The 11,176-nt window shown below is 44.8% G+C and overlaps 1 protein-coding gene across 3 annotated transcripts in view; it reads right to left on the bottom strand.

The window, feature by feature from the left end:
• Positions 1-11,176, bottom strand: part of Manba (mannosidase beta) — an 83,617-nt gene that overhangs the window by 62,938 nt on the left and 9,503 nt on the right. For all 3 annotated transcript variants that reach the window (XM_021196316.1, XM_029537887.1, XM_029537888.1), the window contains exon 2: positions 439-533. In XM_021196316.1, the coding sequence (XP_021051975.1) occupies positions 439-533 (95 nt within the window). The remainder of the gene's footprint in view (positions 1-438; positions 534-11,176) is intronic.

The raw sequence follows: 11,176 nt of genomic DNA, 5'->3' as shown, positions 1-11,176 counted from the left end.
AGAGAGAGAGAGAGAGAGAGAGAGAGAGAGAGAGAGAGAGAGAGAGAGAGAAACTTCACAAAAAATACTGCTGATCAGTACATTCTCCTAGACACTGGGGAGGTCCAGGGCATTTATATAAAATGGGATTTGGGTGACTTCAGTATAACCAGTGGAGTAATTATTCCCTAAAACACAATGTCATGACTGATGAGGCGTGGCCCCATCTTCACATGCAAAATGAAAAATAAATTACAAAGTCACTTTGATAACACAAAGGTTTAATTTGATTTAACTCTAATATACAATATAAAGCATAAATGAAAATCTTGTCATAATACAGTATATAGTACATAGTATATATAATATAGTATATATTATATATATGGATATAGTATATATAGTATAGTATATATGGACATAGTATATATAGTATAGTATATATAAACATATACACACCTGAGATTAAAGGGGATTTTAAATTCTGTGCTGTAGGTCCAGTTATCTAAGGAAATCCATCTGTAGTTCAGGTCATTAAATCTGTAGTATGGATCCTGTTGGTACAAGATAAACATGGTAGCCAAATATGCTAAAAATAAACAATTGAAATAGGTAACGAACAATGGCTATTGATCACCTAAAAATTAATGAACTCTTAGCCTAGGAAAGTAAGATGATTAACACAAGAATGTGGGCTGTGGACCAGAGGCTGCAGATACAGCCCAGTGGTGGGATATGCAAGGCCCCGAGAGCAGTGCCCAGTACTGTAAAACGACAAGGATGTGGGAGAAAATTCCCAACAATAGACGTGAAATGAAAGAGCTCTGCGGTACAAATAATTATCAGAGAACATGTCTGGAGATAGATACCGGCTCCCTTTGTATTGACTGTTTTTTATTATATATTTATTTATATGTGTGAGCGTGCTCATGCATGCACCACCGTAGGTCTCCCTTCTCCCCAGGGTCATTGGCCATCGGCCCACGTGGACGAAGGGGGCCGTCGTTGAACAGGGTATTGGATGACCTGTGAGTACAAAGGAAAACGAAGTCATTCCAGGATCGCAGGGAGACAGACCAATCACTGGTTAGATAGTTTAGGGGAAAGGGGTAGGAAAATCCAGGATGGGCAAAGGTCATTGGCTGAAAGCTAAGTACTGAGACGCCTCATTAGCACAGAGAGGCATCCTAGGAATCTCAGGTGCTTGCTGATCCCGTTCTTATCCTGGAAAGGCGAACCTGTAATCTAAGCAAAGACATTCCACAGATAGAGGGGAGATGGGGGAGGCCGAGGTGGGGGTTGAACTCTCCGGAGAAGGTCAGAGAAGGAGAAGCCTTGCTGGTAAATAGAGTCCACCATTTTGTGAGCGCTCAGAAGGCTATCTGGACAATGGCAGACTTCGGCCTTAATTAGCAGAGCAACACACCACAGCACCTATGTGGGGGGTCAGAGTGCTCAGTGGGAGAATCAGTTCTGCATTTCCATTGTGTGGCGTCGGAGGACTGAGCTCAGCCATCAGGCCTGGTAGCAAGCACCTTCACCCACTGAACGATCTCCAAGAGGCTACCTCTTTTAAGCCAAACACAGAACCTCCAAAGTATTGGCTGTAAATAGAATCTGACCTCCCTGGGACATGTCTCCTTTCTCTCCCAGGGCCAGTTCTTGCTCATTGCTGCCACTATCCCGGATAGCCTCCAGGGGGCAGCACATCTCCTGCCCTCTACTGCCCAAAGTTCAGCAGAAACTCCCATTCCTTGAAGTCCTTAAGCATTTCCAACCTACTTTTCACTATGCTTTCTAAGTGAGCGCTGCCAGGGGCTGAGTAGAGACCACACAGGCAGTACACTCACTGCCACACTCAGGATCCAGCTTTCCTGTGTTATCCATGCTAGCAAACTGCAGCCCGTGGGCTTGATTCTGTGTGGCAGCCAGTCAAGGGCCAAGCACTGACAAAAGACTTACTAGAGCCGGGCGTGGTGGCGCAAGCCTTTAATCCCAGCACTCGGGAGGCAGAGGCAGGTGGATTTCTTAGTTCGAGGCCAGCCTGGTCTACAAAGTGAGTTCCAGGACAGCCAGGGCTATACAGAGAAACCCTGTCTTGAAAAACCAAAAAAAAAAAAAAAGCAAAAGACTTACTAGGAGTTGTGGAGATGTACCAACAGGCAAAGCACTTGTTGCAAAGGTCTGAAGATCTCAGTTTGATTCCCCAGCAACCCCATAAAAGCTGAATGGAACAACGCCTGGAGAGTAGCCCGACAGTTAAGATCATTTGTTGCTTTTTTCGGAGGACCAGGATATGATTCCCAGCATTCAACTGGTGGCTCACAATGATCTGTAACTCCATTTCCAGGGGATCCAATGTCCTCTCCCAGCCTCCCTGGGCACTGGGCACACACTAAACATTAATGCAAATAAAATAAAAAATTTAAATCTACCCATTTTTTAAAGGACAAGAAGCCAAGCTTTGCAGCCCTTCTGGGTTGTTGACATAGCAGATAGCACAGTCACAGTGACCCTGACTATAATACAAAGAGGAACAATTTATATAAATCTATTATCCAAGCCAATCAGTAGCTGGAGCACTATTTTTTTCCCTTTGAAATCTACTCCACTGGGGCTAGAGAGAAGACTCAGCAGTTAATAGTTCTTTTTTCTTTTTTCTTTTCTTTTCTTTTCTTTTCTTTTCTTTTCTTTTCTTTTCTTTTCTCTCTCTCTCTCTCTCTCTCTCTCTCTCTCTCTCTCTCTATCTTTTTGGTTTTTGGGTTTTGAAGACAGAGTTTCTCTGTGTAGCCCTGGCTGCCCTGGATCTCACGCTGTAGGGCTGGCCTTGAACTCAGTTAATAGTTCTTAGTGATCTTGCAGAGAACCCAAGTTTGGTTCCCAGTACCCACAACCACCTGTGGTAGCTCACAACCACCTGTGTCTCCAGCTCCAGGAAACACAATGCCCTCTTCTAGCCTCTGAAGATGGGTGGCACACACACATAAACTCACACAAACTTAGTCATGGCTAGGAAGAAGGGATCACAAATGAGGAAATGCCTCTATCAGAGTGGCCGTTAGGAAGGTCTGTGGGGTACTGTCTTGATTAATGATTGATGTGGGAGCGCCAAGCCCACTGTGGGTGGTGCTATCCCTAGGCAGGCAGTCCTGCTTATATGAGAAAGCAGGTTGCGAGAGACATGAGGAGCAAACCAGTTAAGTGGCATTCCTCCAACACTTCTGCTTCCATTCCGGTAGACTGTGACTCAGAATGTGTGTGCTGACTAGTTTATGTCAACTTGATACAAGCTAGAGTCATCCGAAAGGAGGGAGCCTCAGCCAGGTGTGTCACTGTACACCTTTAATAAGAGTACTTGGGGAGGCAGATGCAGGTGCATCTCTGTGAGTTTGAGGCTAGCCTGGTCTACATAAGTCCCAGGGCATCCAGAGATACTATTTAAGACTGTCTCAAAAAATAAAACAAGCCGGGCAGTGATGGCACATGCCTTTAATCCCAGCACTTGGGAGGCAGAGGCAGGCGGATTTCTGAGTTGGAGACCAGCCTGGTCTACAAAGTGAGTTCCAGGACAGCCAGGACTACACAGAGAAACCCTGTCTCAAAAAAACCCAAAACAAACAAGCAAACAAATAAAAATAAAACAAGCAAAAAAGGAAGGAGTCTCAATGGAGAAGACAGCTCTCTAAGACTAGGTTGTAAGGCATTTTCTTATTATTTCTTAGTGGGAGAAGGCCTAGCCCATTGTGGGTGGAAATGGGTCAGGGCTGGTTGTCCTGGGTTCTATGATAAAGCAGGCTGAGCAAGGCACATTGAGCAAGCCAGTAAGCAGCACCCTTCCATGGCCTCTGCATCAGCTCCAGCCTCCAGGTTCCTGCCCAGTTTGAGTCCCAGTCCTGACTTCCTTGGATGGTAAGCTGTAATATTGAAGCATAGTCAAAAAATAAACCCTTTCCTCACCAAGTTGCTTTGGTCATGGTGTTTCATCACAGCAACAGAACCTCTAAGATAGAGCTGGATGTCATCTCCTGGCAGGGCAGTAACTCCAGGAGTAGAAGAAAAAGCCAGTGTTGTCTATGATCCCCTGCAATGAGAGCGGAATGGCCGTGTTTGACTGGTAGTGACCATCTGGTCGGCTGTCCAGGGTTCCCACCCATGAAGAAGCACCCTAATGTCTCCAGGGCAGGACACTACAATCAAGATTCCAATCTGCCACACATTGTTCCTAAGTAGGGTAGTTTTATGTTTTGTTTTGTTTTTTTGTTTTGTTTTTTGGGTTTTTTGTTTTTTGTTTTTTGTTTTTGTTTTTTGAGACAGGGTTTCTCTGTATAGCCCTGGCTGTCCTGGAACTCACTTTGTAGACCAGGCTGGCCTTGAACTCAGAAATCCGCCTGCCTCTGCCTCCCGGGTGCTGGGATTAAAGACGTGTGCCAACACGCCCAGCAGTAGGGTAGTTTGATAAGCTGCCTTGGGAGAGAGTAATGTGAGATTTAAAGCTATGAAACAGATTTGTATTTTAAGTTGTGCTTAGTGGTGAGACTCTGTCAAATGGCGTGTGGAAGTCCCAACTACCTTGCTTCCTTTTCTGCTCCTCTGAGCCGCCCCCGGTGAAGAATAAATATTTAAGAACTCTGGCTGGAAGAGAAGCCTAATTATTAACTTGCCCAAATGTCTTTACTCGGCCCTATTTATAACTCGGCACTGTGGACTTAAACCAAGATGGTTAAAAATATCATGAAAGAAAAAGACTAGGGAGCTGCGAGGGCAGCTCAGCCAATCATGTCAGCACGCTGCACCACAGGGCTAGCTGGGGCAGAGGGGCTTGGGTCTCTTCCCTGTGTCTGCGCTCCTTGCAGGAAGCCACGAGGGAAGCCCAAGAAGACAATCATACCAGATGCGTTTCCTCACACGAAGAGAATGGACAGGCTAGTTTCTCCCACCTACACAATTCCAACTTTTTTTTTTTTCATTTTACTGATGGGGGAGGGGGACCCAAGTGCCAGACCTCACATACGGAGGCCAGAGGAGAGAATGTGTAGGAGGTGACTCTTTCCTTCCACTATGTGCATCTCAGAGATTGACCCAAGGTCATTAGCCTTGGCGGGAAAACATGGTTACCCACTAAACCATCTTGTCAGCCCTATTCATATCTTTACTTTAAACAACAACAACAACAACAACAACAACAACAACAAAAACCCTAGTCTCTAAGGTTTATTGCACAGTAGGGGAGGTGGCAGAATTTAGCTACAAATGCAATGGAAAGACTCTTGTCATTCCAGGCACTAGCAGATGTCACACAGGGCCAGGATATAGCCCTGTGAGGCGTCAGTGTCAAGACTTTGTATGCCAGAATCTCCCATGCCTGAACCAATTACTAAAACAAGCGAAAAGTTGACCCACGATGGCCTGAGAGCAAAGTCACCAATGTCACTTTGTGTGGTAGTCCTGCCATCTACACCCTGGCTCTCGGGTGTTCATAAATACCTTGCAAGCACTCTGTTCCAAGCTCTTCCTAAAAAACCAGAGGGCCGCTGATCACACATGGCAGAGAGTAGCTGAGTTTCTGGAAACAGCACACCAAGCCGAACAGACCTGGTCACAGTAGGGCCTGGCGCTGACTTGTGCAGCTTACAGAAAAACGCTACATTGGTGCACAAGCTGGCAAAGAGAAATAGAAATGCAAGAAAGCCCCAAGCTTTGGAGGGATCTGGACAGAACACTCCAAAACTCAAGGAACATGTCTTTCAGCATCCTTTCCCTGCGACACGGGGAACCAAGATCACTTTTGAGGGCAGAGATATTTCAATCTTTTGACGTTGCAACATAATGGTGGAATCTACACAGTTTGCATTCAAGAACCGTGCAATCAAATTACAAATAAATAAGTCACACAAAAATGCCTCCATGTTTTAAGTAAAAATTTCTATTCTCTGTTAGGCTACACTCAAAGTTACCCTGTGGTAAATGTAGTCCAGGTACCATAGCCCTAGACATATCTAGATGTTCAGCTAAAATTATGGGAGGCTATTGACATTGCCCTGGGAAACCTACTATAATTAGATAGTAAGAGCCTATTTTTTTTTGGGGGGGTTGTTTTGTTTTATTTCATTTTGTTCTCAGGAAGGGTTTCTCTGTGTAGTTCTGGCTGTCCTGGAATTCTCCTGTAGACCAGGATGGCCTCAAACTCACAGAAATTCAGTTGTTTCTGCTTTCTGAATGCTGGGATTAAAGGCATGGGCCACCACACCCACCTAAAACCCTATTTCTTAAGAAATAAGAAACGTCTTCATGTAGAACATAAAGAAATTAAAATGGGGGCTGGGAAGATGGCCCAGCAGGTAAGAGCACTGACTGGTCTTCCAGAGGTCCTGAGTTCAAATCCCAGCAACCACATAGTGGCTCACAACACCTGTAATGAGATCTGACACCCTCTTCTGGTGTGTCTGAAGTCAGCTACAGTGTTCTTATGTATAATAAGAAATCTTTGGGCCAGAGCGAGCAACGATGGAACTGACCTGAAATTTTTCTCCCTGCTGGCTAACATCTATAGTGCTGAAAGGTGCTGTTCAGGCTGCTAAGGGAGAGAAAACACCCATGGTCTTACTTAGCAGTAGGCCCTGCATGCTACAGTGTTGCCATGTAATTTTAAAATCACACTAATCCTTTGCCCAGGGCTGTGGCCATCGCTTCTGCTCTCGGCTTAGTTCCAGGATGGGCTGCCACTGGCCCACTCGCAACTTGCCCATTCCACCCAACTTAGCTCCACCAACGGTCAGGTACCACCTTTTTCCAGAGCTGTGGTCGCACTTCCGGTCATTTTTCTCTTGGGGTACAAGCAGCAGTAACTGGACTCAGTGGGTTATTTATCAAAGAGGAGATAGAGGACATGCTGAGGGGAACATCTTGGGGGAATTGGAGAACGGAGTAGGGAACGGATATAAGCAAAATGTGTTCTCAATGAGTACATTAAAATTATTATATTCGGGGGCTGGAGAGATGGCTCAGTGGTTAAGAGCACTGACTGTTCTTCCAAAGGTCCTGAGTTCAAATCCCAGCAACCACATGGTGGCTCACAACCATCCTTAACAAGATCTGACTCCCTCTTCTGGAGTATGTGAATACAGCTACAGTGTACTTACATATAATAAATAAATAAATCTTTAAAAAAATTATTATATTCAGAAAAATTAGGAAGGCCATTGTTTTGGATGGAGTCTGAGCAGACCAGCCAATCACTCATGATAAATATACACAATCAAATAAGCCTAGGGGCACAGATAGATACCTAAATAGACGAGTTTTTCGTAAAGATAGAAGATTCTAGACAGGCTGGCAAGATGGCTCAGCAGGTAAGAGCACTGACTGCTCTTCCGAAGGTCCTGAGTTCAAATCCCAGCAACCACATGGTGGCTTACAACCACCCGTAATGAGATCTGACACCCTCTTCTGGTGCATCTGAAGTCAGTTACAGTGTACCTATGTATAATAATAAATAAATCTTTAAAAAAAAGAAGAAGATTCTAGACTACATGAGTCACTGTGATAATGGTGAATATTGATTGTCAACTTGAGGAAACTATGAATCATTTATGACATTAGTGAAGCAAGCTGTGAGAGACCCCAAACAGGGTGGGTTTATACGGGAAGGGCCACCCTGGATGTGAACAGCACCACACCGTGGCCTGCAGCAGCCTGAATAAGAAAAGGAAAAGGAGAAAGATAACCAGCCTCCACGTTCTCTGCTCTCTGAGTCCTGGCCAGCCCATGTGAAAGATGCTCAGCCACACACTCCTGCCCCATAAATGCTGCCATACCTGTCCCGCACCTAACCCCTGGACTCCACTCTCACAAACTATAATTCCAAAATAAGTGCTCCTAAATTACTTTATATCAGGTTCTTGGTCAGAGCCACCAGAAAAGTTCCTACATAAAGACCTCTCTGCTTGAACTCTCACGAGGAACCTGGTGTTACCCAATTTGTTCTTGACAAACAGTACTATATAAATTAAAAGGCGTATGCACAGCAATGGAAGAGAGTGAGCAGAGAGCATACAGGCCAGAAGGAAACCGTTTTCAGCTGTACTTCAGAGGGAGGTTAATAGATGAATATATAGAGAGCTCCAAAAATTAAACAGAAAAACCAAAACTTCCAGTTGCCAATGAGTTCTCGAAACAAGAAACATGAACAACTAACAATTTTTTTTTAGAAGGGTTTAACCTCCTTAGTAACCATGGAGATATAAATGAAACGCACTTTGAGGTAAGATGGCTCAGTAGGTGAAAAGAGCTTGCCTGCTCAAACTGGAAAAGCTAAGGCCAGTTCCCAGAATCCACAGTGGGAGGAGAGAACTGACCTCTGACCTCTGACCCTGACACAGCGTGGCATGGTTAGGCACACATATGTTCAAACTCACTTCTCTCTCTCTCTCCCTCACTCCCTCTCTTTTCCTCTCTCTTCCCCCATCCCTCTTTCTCCTTTCCTCTTTCACTGAATAACTAAATTTTAAAATTTTTTAAATTTAATTTTAAAACATCATCAGCATAGCTATTGTGGAAGAAAGAGATGCCAGTGATGATGTGAGAGCGAGGAGCACTTGGCCCTTGCTGGTGAGGATGTGACTGGTGCGGCCTCTGTGGGAACCACTGTGGCATCTTCTCAGAATGTAAACACAGCTGACCCGGGTGTACCACGCTTCTGCGCATCTACGACTATTGCCGCTCAATTCACAACATCAAAGAGACTAAGTCAACCGAGACGTCAGTCAGCAGAGGACTGATCATTAAAGTGTGGTTCATATACACAATAGAATTTTGCTCAACTGTCAAGAAGAACTAAACTTGCAGCAAAATGCATGGGACTGGGAAATACTACATCAGGTGAGGTAAGTCAGGCTCAGAAAGTTCTCTTTCAAGTGCAGATCCTAGGGCCTAATGTTTACATATTTGTACGTATGTGGGAGAGAGTGTGTAGAAGCCAGGAAACTGGGAAGGGGGTCCATGAGGGGAAAGAGGCTTTAGGGAAGAGGCCGGAAAGAGACGGAAGAGTAAAGATAAAATAAGTCAGCAGGGGGTGGGAGTGGGGGTGGGGTGGGAGGTAGGAGGAAGGGGGGGGGAGCGGGAGGGGAGCCACAGCAAACCTGTTAGTTTTATCTGTCTGCTCCTTAAACAAAGAACCAGGGCAGTGAGATGCCTCAGCTGGAAAGGCCAGGCCACCTGAGTCCAATCCCCAGAACCAATATGGTGGAAGCCAAATGTTAACTCCTGCAGGTGCCCTCTGACCTGTCACACAGGCACCATGGTGCCCACATGCCCACATGTACACACACACACACACACACACACGTTCACACAAAATAAACAAATAAGTGTGCAATTTAAAACTTTAATAAAGTAACAAAAGACTTAAAAATACACATATAGAGTACAGACTTAAATCTCCCCTCAGCTGGGCAGTGGTGGCTCATGCCTTTAATCTCAGCACTTGGGAGGCAGAGGCAGGCAGATTTCTGAGTTCGAGGCCAGTCTGGTCTACAAAGTGAGTTCCAGGACAGCCAGGGCCACACAGAGAAACCCTGTTTCGAAAAAAAAGAAAAAAGAAAAAAGAAAAAACAACCCCCCCCCCCCCAACAAATCTCCCCTCTCGTCCGCACCAAATGGACCCATATGCTAAAATAAAATAGTAAAGAAGGGGCCGGAGAGATGGCTCAGTGGTTAAGAGCACCAACTGCTCTTCCAGAGGTCCTGAGTTCAGTTCCCAACAACCACATGGTAGCTCACAGCTACCTGTAATGGGATCTGATGCCCTTTTCTGGTGTGTCTGAAGAGAGCAATGGTGTACTCATATACAATAAATAAATAAATAAATAAATCTTTTTTTAAAAAAGTAAAGAAAAAAAATCACTTTTGGTTCTTTTTTTTTTTTTCTTAAAGATTTTTTTATTATTATACATAGGTACACTGTAACTGACTTCAGACACTCCAGAAGGGGGCGTCAGATCTTGTTACAGATGGTTGTGAGCCATGTGGTTGCTGGGATTTGAACTCTGGACCTTTGGAAGAGCAGTCGGGTGCTCTTACCCACTGAGCCATCTCACCAGCCCCACTTTTGGTTCTTAATAATGGAATGTATTATGAAAAATTTTCAGAGACTTAGATTATACATAGTTATATATCTATATACATATGTGTATATAGATATATGTATGTATGTGTGTACATACATATATACATACATATACACACATATAAATAATTAGTTATTCTAATGCAAATCAAGCACTTAATTAGGCCCCAGATTGGCTGACCTGCTCCGAGCCACATTAAAACCTTGAGTCCTGCTTAACATGAACAACAGTAAATTTAGGGTCACTCTTTTCATGATCAATAAGAGTCAGGCAAGCTGCTGAGTTGCTAAACAAGCCCTGGAGTCCTTCGACCTGTATACTCCAACCTTCAAGGTAGGGACTCATATCCACAGGATTAAAAAGGCACTGCTGAGTATGGACTTATAGTGGAAGAAACCTAAAACCCAGAAGGTAGGGTTTCTAAGGTCTTACACGTCTGTGTCTGATGGACTTTACAGCAACAGTAAAGTAGCTGGAAGACGCTGCCTGTGACCCTGTTGAGCAGGTGTTTTGTTTTGATTTGTTTTGTTTTGTTTTCGAGACAGGGTTTCTCTGTGTAGCCTTGGCTGTCCTGGAATTCACTCTATAGACCAGGCTGGACTCAAACTCAGAAATCCGCCTGCCTCTGCCTCCCCGAGTGCTGGGATTAAAGGCGTGTATTACCACTGCCCGGCTGGGCAGGTCTTATTATCGTTCGCTAACACAGAATCCAAGGTTCAAAGTCAAACAGCTGTTAACCAGTGGAAGAGTGACTCACCCAGGGAAATGTGGCATGCTTATTCATGACCCAGGACTTAGGTGGTGCCAGGGACACCACAGACAATTCCAGTGTCAGTGTGCATTGAGAGCCATGAGATAACCACACCACATGCATGTGCCTGAGTAAGTTATCTGCAACTCCCATTTATCATACTTACAGCCTCAATCCATGTTTGTGATCTCAGCACCTAGGAAGCTGAGGTAGGAAAATCACAGTGAAGTTCAAGGCTACACTGTGAGCTCCCGGCCTGAACTGCAGAAAGAAGGAGAGAGAGAGAGAGAGAGAGAGAGAGAGAGAGAGAGAGAGAGAGAGA

Source organism: Mus pahari, chromosome 4, assembly GCF_900095145.1.
Source record: "Mus pahari chromosome 4, PAHARI_EIJ_v1.1, whole genome shotgun sequence".
Classification (NCBI taxonomy): domain Eukaryota; kingdom Metazoa; phylum Chordata; class Mammalia; order Rodentia; family Muridae; genus Mus; species Mus pahari.
The sequence above is the reverse complement of the archived record's forward strand: the minus strand, read 5'-3'. Positions and strand labels throughout refer to the sequence as shown.